The following is a 17,528-nucleotide window of genomic DNA, read 5'->3' on the forward strand; positions in this document are numbered from 1 at the left end:
TTCTCCACAGATCATGTTTTGATCAAGTTTAAACTGAAACTTAGACCATCGCAGAAGAACCTGCCATCTTATTTCTTCCTACTTTAAGAAAGAGTTGGAATCCAACCCAATGCCCCACACCTATCCACTGTATAACCATAATCTCAGCTCTACACCCCAGTGGATCCACTTTTAATGGCTGGATATGGTCATCATCTGTTTACCTTGAAAAGCCACAAACCCTCAATATACATATGGCGGATGGGTGGATGGATGGATGATAGCTGCCTGATTGGACAGATGGGAAGGAGTGTAAGGAAAAGGTCAATCTTTCTTCTCTGTAGTAATTTCTGTAAATTACACCCAGTCTATGATTCCATGTGGAAGAACTGCAAAAAAAAATATGATCTAAGGTATACAAAGCTTACAAATTTATTAGTGGCTTGTGCAGAACTTTCCATGTTTCTGTGGCAATACTAGCAACAAATTAATAAAAGCTTAATTTTTACACAAATAGTTTTATTACAAATTTGAGTTCTTAAGAAATACACATTTAAAGAAATTACATAAAAGGCCTTAGTAGTCTTAAAAACGTTCTGGAGACCTTTAGTGAAATGTCATTTCAGGCACAGTGGTCCGATTGTGCTCTCCTGCTATCCATCCGCGCCCCTGCCGAAGTCTGAACACAGCTCACGGGCCACCGAGACGGCCACCTGAATGTGCTGGCATGTGAAGACACTGATAGCTTTTCAACATAGCTGTTGAACAGATAGATTCAACAGAGCTGCTCTTCACGCCAGGCTGCAGAATGAGGAATACTAATAAAATGAAGGCCTTTTAAGCTTGTTGCTTTTGAAGTCAAGTCATTCAGTTTGTGATTAGTGTGTAAAACCCTGAAGATATTTAATACAGAATAAAAACATTAAGTACATGTTTCACTATAATAGGCACCATAGGCATGAACCTGGTTTGGTTTTGGCAACACACGCTTTTTGGTTTGGAGGTGAACAATGAAAACTGATGTTTCACATTCAATAGCTTAGTGTTTAGAAACCTATGTTAAAGGACAACGGTCTTTTAAAGGAAGAAACTATGTAAGCTTTATTGTAACGGTGGAAATGAAACTAAAACTTGCCCTGCCTAATTGCTGACATCTATATAAATTACTAAAATATATATATATTTAATTTCTGCCTACTTTTGGACCATCTTTATTCCACAGGAAATTTGTGATCTCTGTAAAAGCAGCTACGCAGTACCACACAGAGCAGAAAGACCTCAATTTATATTTGGGGGATGGAAGATATGGCCGCTGAGCCCGTAATTCCACTCAGAGGTTCAAAACACCATTTTTACATGACTGTTACTTATACAGACCAAGGGACCTAAATTTTGAAACAGCGAGACAGTGACATAAACAAACATTTCATCCGGGGGTGAGAAATGACTCTATGCTAGTACAAGGATGAGAACGGGCGTTCAGGCAGGATGGAGGCCGGCACGCCTCCTAGCACCCTTCGGTTTTCTGATGGAGTTCTCACGTGACACATCACTGCACCGGGCTGTAGAACAGACTTATATTTTTATTTCAGCAAAAGTGCCATTTGGTATGTCACTACCGACAGTGTATTGTGGTCTTTGTTTCTCCTTCAGCAAGTAGAGGCCAACGAAGCGGGGGGGTGTTAGTTACGCGAGGTCTTATAAGGCACTTTACGGTTTCTGTATTGGACAGTGAGGTACACGGGATATATTTCTAGGATTTGTTGCTGTTAAAACAGAAGGGGACGGGGGAGTAGCACCATGTTGACTAGCTGAGGCCCGGCTTCACTATGTCCTTCTCATGCAGACTTGGCAGCGGCTGACGTGTGTGCGCAGCTCCCCAGCCTTCAGGGTGGACGGCGTGGGCTTCCTGGAAGGCAGCACAGAAACCACGGCCTCAGACCCCACGGACAGCAGGCTGGTCCTCAGCCTCCCGCCTGCTCCCAGGTCTCCAGGGGTCAGACAGGCCGGCTGGCAACCATCATTCACCCCAACTCTCGGGGGGCCCCGGGTGACCCCAACAACACAAGGAGCCCTGCAGGTTGCCACCCGTATTCCCCACCCACCCCGAGTGCACACAGTGAGTGTGGACAGCTCGCCTGCCCACATCTGTGTGGCCCCGATGTCTGGACCACCCGCCCACCAACCCGGTGCCACCCTGCATCCGTGAACTACAGTGTGACTTCCTGTCTTCTGTCTCCAATCAGATGGTAAACTCCCCCGGAGAAAGAAGAAAATGCCATTCTTCTCTTGGACACCTCACACGCACAGTAAGTGCTCCTGAACTTTTGGCTGAATAATGTAATGAGCAACAAGTCTGGAATCATCAACTAGATTTGAAATACTTTCATAACTTTTGAAGGATTCATATGCAGGTGATCTGACAGAAGGCCAAAGAAAGAGGAAGACAGTGTCCCAAATGCTTCTTTGATACTAGAAATTCTACCCTATTTTGGTTTTTGGAAAGGTGAAGTCTGAACTAAAACGGCACTAACCAAATTCCATTAAAATTGAAGTGGCCGTACAATAAGTGCCTTGTCCTAAAGTTGAGGCTATTTATTTTAGCAACGTCTGGTGAGAATCCTAGTGTTCCCAAATTAACTAGTAAAACTAATGGGAGCTTGCCTAGTTTTGTTTAAGAAGGCAGTACTTCATTGCACCAGTCTGCAAGTTCCCCAAAAGCCCTACTGTTACTTACTGAGCCTAGGACGCTGGGAGGCTCCGGTAGCTGACACTCACACAAAGTGCTCATTTCCATAGCTAACGATTAGATTCTATCCATAGAGCTGATGTTACGTTTGTCTAAAAGTCTCAGGTAAGTTACGCTGATGGACAGTGACTGTAATGGGGTATGTGGTGGGGACTTGATAATAGGGGGAGTCTAGTAACCATAATGTTGCTCATGTAATTGTATATTAATGATACCAAAGAAAAAAAAAGTCTCAGGTAAATTACCAATTAAGCACGTTGTGCTTTCTTGATGCTTAAAGAATTAGGAAAGGAGCATGTTGCTTCACCTGTTAGGATCTAAGCTGGAAAGAGATCAGATCCTAGCAGAGTTCCACAGCTCCCAAAAACGTATAGACAGAGGCTTATCTCCAGGGGCGAGAAGCGTTTATCCGGGGCATGGACAGTAGGGAGGTGCTTGGCTCCACCGGCCCCGCCTCCACTCGGGCAGCGGCTGCAGCCAGCAGAGCAAAAGACAGAGGGTCCCCTATGTGCTCTGATCCCACACACACTGGGCCAGACTCTAAATTAACACCAACAAGCTCCCAGCCACTTGGGAAAGTTGTTTTAAAGGTGACGTTCTGGTGACAGAAAAGAAAGGAAAGGTCTACCCTATGCATTTCAGCTGCATTTGTGCTGAAATTAAGTTTTATTTGCATGGGTCTAAAAAATAAAGTCTCGGTAAATCCCTCAGAACTCACACAACACACACATTAACTTCAGCATTATAAACACCACGGAAACCGAAGCTGCTCACTTCTCTCCCTCACGGTTTGTTAAATACACAACATTTTTAATGTTCTGTTGGACGATTTTCATTGCCCTAATTATGTGGCAATGGTTCCACCTAGAGAAATTTAAAATGACCTTTTTTCTTTCACAGTCCTTAGTCAATAACAGAATTAAGCCTGTCGTGGAAGATCTGTCTTTGAAAACTGTCTCAGTTATCTGCCCATGTAAAATGGAATGAAATACTCATTACTATATGTGGCAGAAGCATTCCTAATTATGGTCTTATAACCATCTTTGAGATTTGGCACTGGAAGGTATATGGATCACGGATGATTAAAAATAAAAGCCACAGAGGGGAGCAGAGCGCAAGGAAAGGGGGGCATGCCGACTTACTTGAACATCTCGTTTCTCTCTATAGTGGCAAGCCAAAAGCTGTAAGCGTTTGCATAGTAATTACAAGTCCCACGGCCGTGGCACTCGATGAATGGTGCACTTCTAAACTCTTCCAGACAGGAGCCAGGGGACGCAAGGGCTTGGCCAGAACCTTCGGCACCAGCGCTCGTGTGCTGTGGAGCAAATGCGAGCCGTGAGTCAGAGGTTCCCTGCCCAGCGCTGAGAGAGGGCTCCGCTGTTCCCGGAGGGGCCAGAGATGCCCCCTGGAGCGCAGGCTCCCCACCGCCTGCAGTCCCCACCTCACGCCCACACCAGCGGGCCCCTGCTTCCCACACTGGGCACGGCAGTTCTCCACACAGCGCCCGAAGGCACCTGCGCTCCTGCCCAAACAGAGGACCAGTCTGGCTCCACTCACAGTTAAAGAAATGCTGTCTCTCTATTATTATTTTGGAAATACTGAGACCTCCTCTAACTTGAAACACAAGGCGGCAGCCAAAATGAGCAAATGATGTGAGAACCAACAGAAAGGAAGTTGGATTTTCTACACAAAATCATACAGGGCAATCAAAATCCTGAATTTGCTACAGTGGATGCTAGATATCATTCTACAAGGTAAAGAACAATCATCCACATTTTTCTTGAAAAAGAGAGAAAGTTTAACCAAGAGAAACAGAGCAACGAATAACAACCACTGTGTTGGATCGCATTTTGGTCCAGTGGGTTCATGGAGGATCCACCCACACTCAGAAACCAAGACCGTAAATGAACGTGTGCAAATGTGAGGGAACTTCACGAAATCTCCGCACTATTATCTCAGACATGAGAAACGTGAGTGACAGGAACTCAGAGCCACAAGAGCCCTCTGAGGGCAAAGCTCATGTCCTCAATTCCCAGATGAGGCACCGAAAACCCTAGAACATCCATGATCCAGGGCAGAGCTGGGGCAGGACAGCAGCCCAGAGAAGGCCAGAGCCCCCCACAAAGCCCCTCCAGGCAGAGCGGTGGGTGGCTTGTTCTCTGGGACATCACTACTTTATTGCTCTTGATTTTGAGAAATTACTGACTATCATTGTTTTAGACCTTTGTATCTAAATGCTCTCCCAGGGCACTTTACCCCTTGGTCAGGGGCTTCTTCTGCCATCCTGAGACCCCAGTTGGTATTTCGTATGATCATGAGGTCAAAAATCCCATCTGCCTTTGAAGCAAAATTGTCTGGCTCTGTCCTTGTCAGTGTCCTGATTTCTCTGCACCATGGTTCTGGCCTTTCAGCTTTCTTGGTAAAGTAGCCATCATGCAGCATATAGAATTATCAAAACAACTTGCTAAATTTTTTGCTGCAAATTCTTTGGACTTGGAGAAAAGATAGCCTGCAGTATAATCAACCCAGGAAACCTCACGATCAAATTGGAAGACGGACGCAGCATTTTGAAAATTGCTTTCCTGGCACCTTCTACATTTGGAATAACTTACAGCACAAGAAAATGGTTAGGAAGCCACCTTCCCTGCCAATCAAATAAAAAGGCTAATGATCATTTGGGGGTTGAAATATACAACAGGGTCATTCCTGAGCGTGAAGAAGGGACAGGGCTTACAATGGGAGTGCAGAAGGTGTCTGTGTAGGGGGTTTACTGGGAGCTCGCCCAGCGCAACCTGACCTGACAAGTCTAGAGTTTTTACTTATTCAGTCAATACTTTAAGCTGAGGGCAATAAAATGATACAAGAAGCTACAATGAGATCTCAAACAGGTACCATGCTTCCTGTTTTAACTGGCTCTTCAGGGGATGGAGCATTGAGGGACCCGGCCTCTGGCACAGGCGGGTGGCAGAGCATCTCACTCTACAGGAAGGGTGTGTGTGCCCATACCCCCAGGGGCTGGCCACTCCCCACTGCTCTGCTCTGAAAGCTTCAGCTTTCGGGCTTGCTGCATTTTAGCACAAGCGTGCCTTCCGTGTGCCACTCTTCTCCTAGACAGGGGCTCTGACTCCAGGGAATCTCATCATGGTGTCCCGGCTACCTAGTCCCGGGGCAGCCACGCCTGAGTCAAGAGGAGGGAGGGAGGGTGCGGGGGTCAGTGGGGGGCAGTGCTGCAGCCATGCTGTCCCCAGTGGAGCAGGCCGGGCCCTGGGGACGGCACTGAACAGGCAGGAGAGGCCCAGGCCGCCTGAGCCTGGGAGCCGAGAGGGCAGCATTCGGAGAGCAGGGGGCGCCTTTGCGAGGAGCAGCCCTTCTGGGGAGCACAGTTTCACCGAAAGCTTACCATCACAAAGGAGTAGCCAATCCAGAGCGAGGACCAGCCCTGCGGGCACTGCGGGATCTGGATGGTCTGGCTGTGCACGGCCATCACCATGGCCGGCGCCTCGCACACTGCACACCTGGAAGGCACCAGAGCAGATCAGCTCAGGGACTCGAACGAGGCCCTTCCCTGCTCGTTCCTCTTCCTGCTGTTCATGCTTAATCTCCTCACTCTGTCTTCTGGTTCAACTACATCGTTATGAACTGGACAGTGTGCCTACTACCTAGATTCTGAGGCTCAGAGCCTTCTCCTGGGCTATATAAGCCCTTCCCAGTACCAAAATACTAAATTCAAAACCACATCCAACACGTGTTACTTAGCCAAGCTGCAGTGTGGCCATCCCCTGGAGGCCCAGGCCTGAGGGGATATTTGCTTTCTCCTTTGTGCATTTCAGTGTTTTCCAATATTTCCATAGTGAGTGTGTATTTCAGCAAACACAACTCATGCTTAAGAAAAAAGAGCTGGTGAAACCCAAGTGCTATCACTTCCATTTCATTTCAGGCCATGAGTCATCTTCAGTATAAGAAATACATCTAGTGAATCAGAGTAACTAAGCCCAAACCTGCATCAGAGGCTGGGGCGCCCATAAGCCTCCTTCAGACGTGTTCCAGACCCACACTGGTGCCAGCCCCTGCCGGGCCAGGGATGTCAGCAGGACCCCTGCAGCTGGAGCAGCTCCCAGAGGCCCCCCCTGGGGCGGGGACGCTCCCCAAGCCAGGCTGGCTCGCGCTCAGGGCTGGGACTGCACCCAGGAATAAATCAATGCGACACACAGTGTTCTGACTCAGACCCAGCCAGCTAAGGAACCCTTTGATGGTGGGATAATGTTTTGTTACAAAAAATAAACACCAGCAATAAAATAATTGCATTCAAGTTACCAAATGAACAGAGTGTTAGCAATGCTGATAAATGACCATAAATGGTGTTAATAATTACATTTAGTTACGCTGGGCTATTTGCATGGAAATGGGCAAGGAGTGGGAAGAGGCCTAAATTAGTGGTTTGATTTTCCAGGTACTGTGTGTGTGTGTGTTGGTCGGGAATGGAGGAAGGGTAGGTGTGCGCAATTTTCTATTTTATTCACACAAACGCAGATGAATTAAAAGGCTCAGTTAAACAAGTCACTGAAATTGGCCTTATAAATCTGCCACCATCTATCTGCCAGACACAGGGACCAGAAATATAGCACAGAGGAAATGCTTTATTTCAGTGCCCTCTGGGCCAGGCGGATTCAAGTGGCTGTAGAGAAGGCGGTCCTGACCGTGTCAGATGGGAGATGCAGGACACAGAGTCACAGACTGAAAGGGCTGTGTGGTCCCTAAAAAGCTGAATTCCCCTTTTTATTTATGAAAAACCTGAGGTCACAGATAGTTGTGAAATAGGCAGAGCTGGAACTCAGTTCTCCTTGATCTCAAACCAGTAGTCTTCTGCTAGAACAATTAAATAATCAGTAGTTTAATGACTCGTGTCTGTAGACAGCAAGAAAGGGCTTAGAACATTTTACCTTACATTCAGGAGGAACGCAGAAAAGCTGCTACCTTCTGTGCTTAAAATGAAGGACTGCGTGCTAGTGACTCTTTCTGAAAATAAGCTTTAGGACCTCCCCAAAGAGGACACCCAGCACGAACCTGTGCCTCCTGAGAAGTCATTGGAAACCACTAAACTACAGTGGCCACGGGAGCCTGCACGCTCAGAGACAGGAGAATCGGGCAACCTTAGCATAGATAGTAGGGTCTACGGCGTCACAGGCTCCGAGAGGGCCTGGTGAGGCCCCTTCCTGCTGAGCCTCTACAGGGGAGTTAACAAGAAGCCGTGACCAGCCTGAAACGCATAGTACAGGCCATTCCAACAAGTCATGCTTCGGGAACCCGGCTTTCCTACTGAAAGTAACGGGTCTACAGAGAAAAGCATGTCTCAGGCACAAGGCTTCTCATTGATCTGTTTTGGGAATATCACCAACACAGGCCAGAGCCATGCCCTCCACCACATCAAGGTCAAATGTCTTATCAAGAAGGTCAATAGGAAACAAAAATGAATGATCATGTTCTACCTGTTGTCCAAGGGCAGCTGAACAAAAACACAAAGGTGGTTAGTTTCCCTCTCATGCGTCCTGCATGGTTCTGAGCAAGCAAAGCCTCACAAGGAGCAGCCCACAGGCACGGGCTGTGAGAGGTGCCCCTCTGAATGGCGATCAGTGATTTTCCCCATTTTAAGACCCATAAGATAAGTTTTGTCATAGCTCAAAAGAAAAAAATCAAAGAAGGCTGTGGGGAGCTGTTTTACTGCAAGGCAATCAAAAGCCTGTGGCTTTCCTGTTTATCAGGCGTCCCCAGCCTTTCTGTTCTGGGGTCCTGGGCAGTTCTCTTAACAGGACCGCCATCTGGCAGGACGTGCCTGCCTGTGCTGGAGCCGCAGGCAGCAGGCTCCCCACAGACAGGCAGCACCCACCCGGGGGCTGACGGCCAAGGGCTGCCGCACCCTCACCAGGCTGGGGCCGCGGGGCTGGCCCCGAGCCCTCAGCAGCTTGTCCCCCACCCCGACTGCAGGACACATCCTAGCCAGATACGTCCGACTTCCTTCATATTCAAAAGCTGCTTCTCCTCTTAAAGGGAACATGGAAGAGCCCCCATCTTCTCCACACTCTCCTGGGTGAGGGTGCCCTGTGTGCTATTCTTTTCATCCTTTATTATCTCAGTGTGTGCAAACTACAGAACAGCTCCTTAGTCAAGGAATTCATACATTGCCACTTTTCCAGCACTTCTGAGTACAGCTAAGGAATTACTTTTAATTAGAAGGAAAGCGGCAAAGATGGGACAATCCTGTACTTTTCAGTCATAATAATTTCAATTCCCCATCTTCCTTCCTCCCAGGCTGGCTCGGGACCTGAACACATACTCCAGACACTAATTAGTGTTGCAAGCACTTAATGTGGGAAGTCGCTCAGTCAAGCACACGATGCCCAGTGGGTACAGTACCACCCCAAGGAGCAAAGCTTGGTATGAAAAAGACTTGATGCTTTCATACGTACAGTAAGGTATGTACACATTCTATAAATACAATCAACCTGTGGAATCTTTTTCCATATAAAGCACAGATGCCCTATGCCTGTGGCATTACAGTTTCCTGGGGACCACCTCACACCTATATTAAGTGCCACTGAACTGAACACTTTAAAATGGTTAGGGTGGTAAATTTTATGTTATTTAAAACATAAAATACAGTTAAAAATAACTTTTTTTAACTTCATGGGAATGAAGGAGATTGGGAGAAAACCAGCTTAAAAGGTTCCTCAGGGAGGTAATTATTGAAGAAAAAAGTTGAGAGCACTGTCCCAGTGTCTGCTGAGGGCTCCGGCGGCCCGGCTTTGTTCACAGGAAGACGGGGGCCCCGTCGCCTTAAGTCACCTAGAATACGAGTTCTGTTCGGAAGCTGGGCATCGTCTCTCCACCGCACTGCACTGTAAATTTTAAAGAGGGTAACTAGCTTTTATATCAAACAGAGTTAGTGACTGATTTCTGTGACAAAACTCAGACATCACAATCAATAAACTGAATGGCAATGGATTGAATGTACCAGGGAAAACATTTTTTTTTAAATAAGTAAATAAGCTCTGCCTAGACTGTGAGCAGTTCTTCTTCTTCAGCCACACATCTGCTCCTGCACGCGCCGGACCCACCTGCTGATAAACGGCCTGATGTTGTCCCCAGCGATGGGGGCCATTGACATGGGCATGGGCTCCGGAGTGGACAGCCAGTAGGAATAGTCGTTCCGGGAGGCGAAGTTGCAGACGTTGTTGATGTTGCAGAAGAGGAAAGGCATCGTGCTGAACTTACGCAGGCAGCTGCCGGCCGTGCCTGGGGGCACAGGGAGCCGAGACAGCCTGAGCACTGGCTTTGTGACTCAGCCTGCCTCTACGCAAAGCAGGCTTGCGCCGGCTGCTATGAACATGCATTCAACACAACCAGTAAAATGGAAACAAAAATGTTTTGAATTACGGGCATAAAGAAGTAAATATACCAAATAGCTGAGTATGATTGTAAATGAGCATAAAACTAAATTTGAAGAGATCAAGGCCAACTATAAAGAATTATGTAAGCTATTTTGATTAAAGGAAATAAACCAGTTCATCAAGAGATAGAAACCTTTTTCCTAGCACCAGATTCCAGAAGGAATGTAACACGTGATTCCTCATACCCTGGACAGTAACTCACTGGACAACGTCTTTACTGATAGCTTTGCCGAAAATGCAGAGACACTCTTTATATAGCTGCTTGTTTCCAAACTCGGTAAAAGGACATTAAAACTTAATCTGGTGAAGGATTTCTGGAAGGGCTAAGAAATGATGACAGACATGCAGTCTTCTGATCTAAACTAAGATAGGGACAGAGCTTAGAACGTGCACAGAAATTTTGGAAGGGATAATGTGAACATTTTTTTTTAAAGAGCAACAATAAAGCTGCCCTATTTTAAGAATATCAAAGAAAACTGTCAAGTACATGCTCCAGAAATCTTGGCCCTACTCAATGACTTGAACAAGAGATCAAAAGTTTTAGTCATTTAAAAACTTTCAGAGATTAAGTCTTTACATTATCTTGGCTTCCCATTAGTCATATGGCAGCTGTTGACCTGAGGGTTCATTTTGTAAGGACAGAGGGAAATAGAGTCAAGCCCTCTTTGCACTGGCTGTGTCGTCGCGGCACCCCTGCCTGGAGGACCAGTGCTGCAGACTGCCCACCCCACCCAGGCACCCGATGATCTAGTGGATGAACACATGCATCTGCAGGCTTCTCACCCAAGTCCTGGCCGTGGGCTCGTTCGTTGCCTTGAACATAGAGCAGGGAGTACCCGTGGTAAAGGATTTTGGTCCCAGGAGGACACTGTGGGTCATCGATGGTTTGACTGTGCCTGGTCACAAGGAAGCCATGATCTACAGACGGGGTTCCTGGGGGACCCATGGATCCTGGCAGCCCATCAGGGCCTGGAGGCCCCGGGAAACCTCTCGGACCTGGAAGATAGAAATTTCCCTGGGTGCAAACAGGCTCCCTTGAAAGGCTTCCATCAGGACTAACCAAATACAGCCACCCATCCCGTTCGTTCTGTTGCTCCTTATGGGCCATCTCAGAATGTTCTGAAAGCATGGTGCTCACTGCAAAGCAGCTGCCCCAAGTTTAGTCCAGTGAATAAATGAAATATATGGAAAGGAACAGATGAATAAGTGGAGTAAATGATGTGACTTGTGCATGTCACCAGTAGCATTCTGGGGCTCCTCAAGGGAGGGTATCAGGCAATTATTAAACAGCCTCCCCTTGGGACAGCCTCCCTCCACCGCAGCCCAGCACCCACGCACACAAACAGGGCAGAGGAGGCTCGGGTGTGGTGAGACCTTCTGCCCCTCGGGATCCACGCCACCTGCAAAGCTGCTCAAGGCCTGCCGGTGGGACCCCTTGGTTCAGCCCTGTGTCTCAGTCACTGGGGGACACCGGAGCTCCTGACTCTCAGGAAACAGGCCAACCTCCCCCATGCCAGACAGCGGCCTCTTGGCCCACGCCGGCATTGCTGTCTATCCCCCCAATGAGGCCGCTGAGATCACTGCTGCAGCTGCAGCCAGCCTCCCGCACGGAAACCCCCCGGGGCCATCACTTCTCCCGACAGCATCTGGAAAACAGTCCTCTGATCAACATCTGTCTCTCTGCTCAGGAAAAGTGATGCCAGCCCTTCAGCTCCTCTAGAGGGTCCCATTTCTTCTAAGGAACAGACTCCTCGCAAGTCTTGCAAGTTAACACTTTACACTTCGTTTGCAGGTTTCCCCATGTCTGGGCCACCACATCTAACCCAGAGATGCGGGGAGGGCGCCAGGCTGCAAACGACAGCAAGCCTACCAGGAGGTCCGAAAGGTCCCGTCTCTCCTTTCTGGCCAGGGGCACCGTCAAACCCGGGAATACCTGGTGGTCCAGGTAAGCCCACCGATCCTGTCACACCTGCAAGAAAGGAACAAGAACTCGTGACCCAATCCTGACAGCAGTAGGTTGTTATCTTTTTCTTGCCTTTTGATTTCAAGCCTGCCAGGAGGCCAGCATAAGGCCTTAGACTGTGGACGGCACGTCTGCCCAGAGAGCTGGGAGTCACGTCCTGCGAGGCCTCGTCTATGTGTCGGCATTCACAGGGGCCATGCCAGACCACCTAATTTGGGGGTCTCCTAACTTCCTGTTCGTTTGGTGGAAAATTTTGGAAAAGGCAGGTGTGTGTGTGTGTGTGTGTGTTTGGGGGGGGCGGCAGACATTTGACACGTTTTTGCTCAAATGTTTCCGCCTTGGCCATATTCCAGTGTATCCATTGATTTTTAGGCAACAGATACCTTGATGTGGGTAGGTTTTTTTTTCCATGTGTACAGTTTACCTACAGGTAATTCAAACTTAAATTTTCATGGATGCTAAATGTTTTCATCGGCCCTTATTTTCCACCCCTCTCACCCACAGCTCTTGCAATGCAAAGTGTTGAGCCAAACAAGCAGAAGGCCCCTGGCTTTGGGTGTCTGGGAGCTGTGGGGATCGGCAGAGGCCCCCGCCAGCTGGGCTCCTGGGCCCCCATCGGGAGCACCAGTTCTTTCAGCTCTAGGTTGCTGCTTCCTGCCATGGTCCAGTTCCTTTCGCCCAGGTGTTTCCAATTAACACAGACACATCGAGCTGTATGTTTCTCTAGCTTTCCTGTATTTTGTTCTGGCTTCTTCCCGTCCCTTCAAAACTTTATTTGGTTTTGATGCACATTAAAGGGAAGTAAGAAATTCATGTCAGTATGTGCTTATATGGTCATTACCCAGAGACTCTGGGACGCCACTGTGAAGAGCAAAGCCAGCCCACGCCTCTCCTGACCCCACGCACCCCCTGTGCAGCCCCGTTACTCACCTTGCTGTCCTTTGGGGCCTGGAGGGCCCTGAAGCCCCTTCAGCCCTGCGGGGCCCTCAGGACCAGGGAGCCCTGGCTCCCCTTTGATGATATCGTAAGGACCCGGGGGGCCTGGGGGGCCGGGAAGACCTGGGGAACCAGGAAGGCCACTGGTCAGTTTCACTGCCAACACTCAGGGGCAGAAAGTGCTCCAGGAAGACAGTCCAGCGTGGAGCCCACTCCAGAAGGCACATTCTCAGAAGCAGACTCATTACCCAGAACATACGTGACCATGACCGCATCCTCACACAACATGCATGTATCTATTATTTCCCCTAAAGTCCTGAATCCCGGGACTGGAACAGACACTGGGGTCTGCAATGTAAACTGCCCATTGGTTCTGGAACTCCCGACAGCCCCACCCCAGGGGGCTTCGAGGGGGTACTTGACCACCACCAGTGGGGCTGATTCCCATCCAGGCGCCCCACTCCTGACTTGGATGGCTCCAACAGGCACAGTTAGGAAGTGTTTTCTTATACTCATCTGAAGCCTATCTTAACGTATACATGATCACAGGGCTTTGTTTTTGAATGGTGAGTGAATTTGTCCTTCTCCACAACAGCTCATGAAATTTGTGCTGTAGCAACAGAGAGGCTGTGGAGGCACCGGACATGGCCACGGCCTCCCCTGCTTCTGCCAGACGCCAATCCTCAGTCCCCTGCGTGCAAGTCCCCACTCCCTGTCTTTCCTAACAGTCCACTTCTCATGCACTTGGTTGCTCAGTCTCTCTCTTGAAACTTGCTTTGAAAATTAAACACAGCCCTAGAAATACCAGCAGAGAGAATGGGATGCAGGCTGTACTCAACTACCTACTTCCCAGATTATCCCATGGCTGCTGGAGCCACTTCGCACTCTTGGCTTCTGGTGGTGGCGAGGTCAGCAGAGTGCATTTCCATGACACACACCCAGCCACCCAGCCTGAGTTCACTCTGCCCGCACACGCGAGATGGATTTTACCCCACGATGCCTTAAGCGGTTGGTTTCAATCTGCCCCTGGAGCCTGTGAGATTCTGTGAGTCTTGAGTCTGCCATACCCTCTCCACTGGTTTTACCCCAGTCACAGATTTAGTGAACTTGACCTTCGAGACAAGTCACTGGTAAAAATGTCAGCACAGCAGTCCTGACAAGCTGCCGAAGAATGTTTAATCAGCTGACGTCCCTTCACACGTGTAAAACCAGACTCCCTAATTCTGCGAGTTCAGGGGTTTTCATGCATCCTCAAATCATCAGCAAGGCACCTGCCAATATCACAAATTCTCCTACCTTTAGTTCCAGGGAAGCCTTGGTCTCCTTGATCTCCTTTAACTCCCTGGAGGCCGGGGAGACCTTTCTGACCTGGAGGAAAGAAGAACATCGTCTTTGCACAGAATTCCAAATGATACACAAGTACATGTGTGTATATACAGGTGTAAACACATGTATGTACATATGTGCAATTAGAAAGCTTTTTCTTATACTCATATGAAGCCTATCTTATGTACACATAACCACGGGGCTTGTTCTTGAATGGTGAATGAATTTGTCCTGTGTGTGCATATATACATGCATGTCCATATACACCTATACCTATGTACACGTGTGTGCATATATGCGTATATGTATATACATGCATACATACACACACAGTAAACATATTTTCAGTTTATCCTCGTAGAAGAAAAGAACATTACTTCTGGTCAACTATGTAAAACCTTTAACGAAACTCTTCTTTATAGAACCCAGAAGTCATATTTTTTCCCAAACATGCAACAAAGCATAAAATGATCACAACCAGTGGAAGGGCATTTGATACTGTTTTTGGTCACAGTCTGGTTCACATGTATCCCCAGATAGGTCACAAGACACCTGCAGGCTGAGAACGTATTTTATTCACCTTTCATTCATAAGTATGTGATTCAGCAGTAAAAACCTCAGTTCCTAGACACTGGCAGTTACCCAGTGGACATTTGCTTAATATGATAATAAATTAACGAATGCCCTAATCCATGACTTCTTATTGATATGCAAATGATTGAGGTGCAAATGACCCACTGATTCTTAATGAGAAAATCAGAATGTCTTTATACAGCCACTCATAGGATTATACGAATGGGGCTGCTGCACAGAAACGGCACTTTGGGTTTGCAGAGAACAGCTCTGAGCGCCGTGATTATGCCAGTCACAGGCAGCAGAAAGGCAGCCGTGGTCAAGTGGCTCTGGCAACAGGTAAATGTGTCCAAGCAGCGTCCGCTTTACTTCCTCACCTTGGAATCCTGGAACTCCTGGAAGTCCTGTGTCACCCTTAGCACCTGTGATTCCTGGAGAACCACCGATCCCCTGGACACACAAAGAGAATGTTAGCCAGGAACTGCTCAGGACACAGTAAGTCTCTTAAGTCACCTGCTGGTCAGGAAGCTGGGACAGCCCCGTGATGTTCTGAAAAGTAGTTTTATGAACAAACAGTGCCTTGTGCTTCCTTGGGTGATGTAAAGAGAATGACAAAACTTCTGTGTCTCTAAATTAAGAAGATGGAAGTTGGAACAACTTGCTTTGTTTACGGTGTCCTGTCTGCCTGTCCATCCAGGTGGTAAGTTCCTGGAGAAGGTGCAAGTCCTACATCCCACTGTCCCCAGCCCACAGCACAATGCCATGAACAGACGCAGGACTCTCTAAACGTGTGTCTTGACAACATATCGACCTGTCAACACCAAACCACCTTTCTCTAAATCTTCCCTCCAAACACTCAGACATACTGATTTTCCCTTAGCATTCACCTCAGATCTTATCTGAAGAGTGATTTTAAATATGGAGAGAAAATAAAAATTAAAGGAGGATTACTTTTCTTTATACTTTAGCAATATTGACATATTTTTAAAATATCTCATTTTCTAGTTATTTCATATAGTTGTTCCTTTCTCAATATATAAAAAGTTGTGTTGTTTCTTATATATATTTGTTTCTTTGCTTCACTTTAAAAGGTGCCATAGCCGAAACAACATGCATAAATATGTATGTGTGAATACATACATATATATATATATATATATATAGTACACTTACTTATACATGGAGAGATAGCCAGCCACCAACTGGCACCAGGAATGGGGAGTATAGCTCTCTGTTACTGAGGCTTGCTTTTTACCTCAAGTTTGCAAATAGATTTTTAAACCCAGGCACTGAACTGTAATCCAGTAGTGTCACATTTTCCTTAACGGCTTTGGTAAGACTAGACTGTAAACAATGCAAGAGGTGCCGACCGCGGTGCCACCAGAGATGGCTGCTCACTGCCTGAAGAGAGGGGCTGATTCACGGGGCTGGGGTGTGACAGGCACGTATACAGACAACATACTCATTCGTGATCTTTTTTCAAAAGCAAGCCCCACAGATGGTAACTCACGGGCATGCCCTGGAACCCTATGTCTCCTTTGGGCCCTGGAGCACCGGGAGCCCCTGGCCAGCCTGCGTTTCCCTTGTCGCCTTTCAGCCCATCGAGCCCGGGGAGCCCCGGAGGCCCCATGGGTCCCGGAAGTCCTAACAGGAAACACAAAAGTCACGTATTTGAGGTTAGAGGGTGATTCTATTTATGTGCAAGCGCCACTGGACTGTGGGTGTCGTCACCACCACCCACCCAACCCTGACGTGACATAAACAATGCCTGAGAATCAAGGCAGGTGCTAGAAGAATCTGCCCCACGGGTAGAAAATGCTGATATAAGCCCCACACGCTCAGTGTCCGATGCCCTGGGCACTGTGCCCAGGGTGGCTGTGTGCGGCCGTCAGCGCGGTCCCAGTGGAGAGGCACTTCAGGATGTCATCCGGGTTAAAACGACCACCACAGGTGCCACTTATGCACCAGCCTTTTTCAGTAATGTTCTGTCTCTAATCACTTATCATATTTACTAAATTCCTTGGCAGGAAGGACACAAGAAAAGCACTGACCCAATGGAGGCCAAAACACAAGGGACACTGACTGTCTTAACCAGTTTCAAACTATAATAAATATTGTGAAATTCTAGACGGAAGAGTCAGTTGAGAGTTTAAATATTTCTATTCTTCTACACGTGTGTACATCTGCCTTCTGTTTCGGTCCCAGCTCTGAGCAGGTCAGATCCCTTACCTGGCAGGCCGGGTTGTCCCTGCGGGCCTCGGTCTCCCTTGGGTCCCTCTACGGGGTGGCCTGGTGCTCCGGGCAACCCTGGCTGTCCCTGTGGCCCCGGAGGACCCATGTATCCTTGCTCGCCTTTGGATCCAGGAATTCCTGGACTCCCAGCTAGTCCTGGGAAACCCACGTCGCCCTTTGAACCTAAACAATAAAAACAATTTGAGACCACGGAGGAGTGCAGGGGCGAAGGGGAGCCCCAGGGAGCAGGGCAGGAGGGAAGGCCTCACAGAGACACCAGGAGGGCAACTGGTGTGGGCGCCCCTTCCCTCCTCTTCAGCACACT

General features: G+C 48.1%; 1 protein-coding gene across 1 annotated transcript in view; it reads right to left on the reverse strand.

The window, feature by feature from the left end:
* Positions 1 to 388: 388 nt before the first annotated feature.
* Positions 389 to 17,528, reverse strand: part of COL4A1 (collagen type IV alpha 1 chain) — a 130,629-nt gene continuing 113,489 nt past the window's right edge. The window contains exons 42-52 of the mRNA XM_036893621.2: positions 17,201 to 17,386; positions 16,482 to 16,615; positions 15,349 to 15,421; positions 14,369 to 14,440; positions 13,067 to 13,195; positions 12,044 to 12,142; positions 10,957 to 11,169; positions 9,841 to 10,018; positions 6,129 to 6,243; positions 3,871 to 4,043; positions 389 to 1,888 (exon numbers count right to left, since the gene is read on the reverse strand). Of these exons, the coding sequence (XP_036749516.2) occupies positions 1,807 to 1,888; positions 3,871 to 4,043; positions 6,129 to 6,243; positions 9,841 to 10,018; positions 10,957 to 11,169; positions 12,044 to 12,142; positions 13,067 to 13,195; positions 14,369 to 14,440; positions 15,349 to 15,421; positions 16,482 to 16,615; positions 17,201 to 17,386 (1,454 nt within the window). The 3' untranslated portion in view covers positions 389 to 1,806. The remainder of the gene's footprint in view (positions 1,889 to 3,870; positions 4,044 to 6,128; positions 6,244 to 9,840; positions 10,019 to 10,956; positions 11,170 to 12,043; positions 12,143 to 13,066; positions 13,196 to 14,368; positions 14,441 to 15,348; positions 15,422 to 16,481; positions 16,616 to 17,200; positions 17,387 to 17,528) is intronic.

Source organism: Manis pentadactyla, chromosome 17 (genome assembly GCF_030020395.1).
Source record: "Manis pentadactyla isolate mManPen7 chromosome 17, mManPen7.hap1, whole genome shotgun sequence".
NCBI lineage: Eukaryota > Metazoa > Chordata > Mammalia > Pholidota > Manidae > Manis > Manis pentadactyla.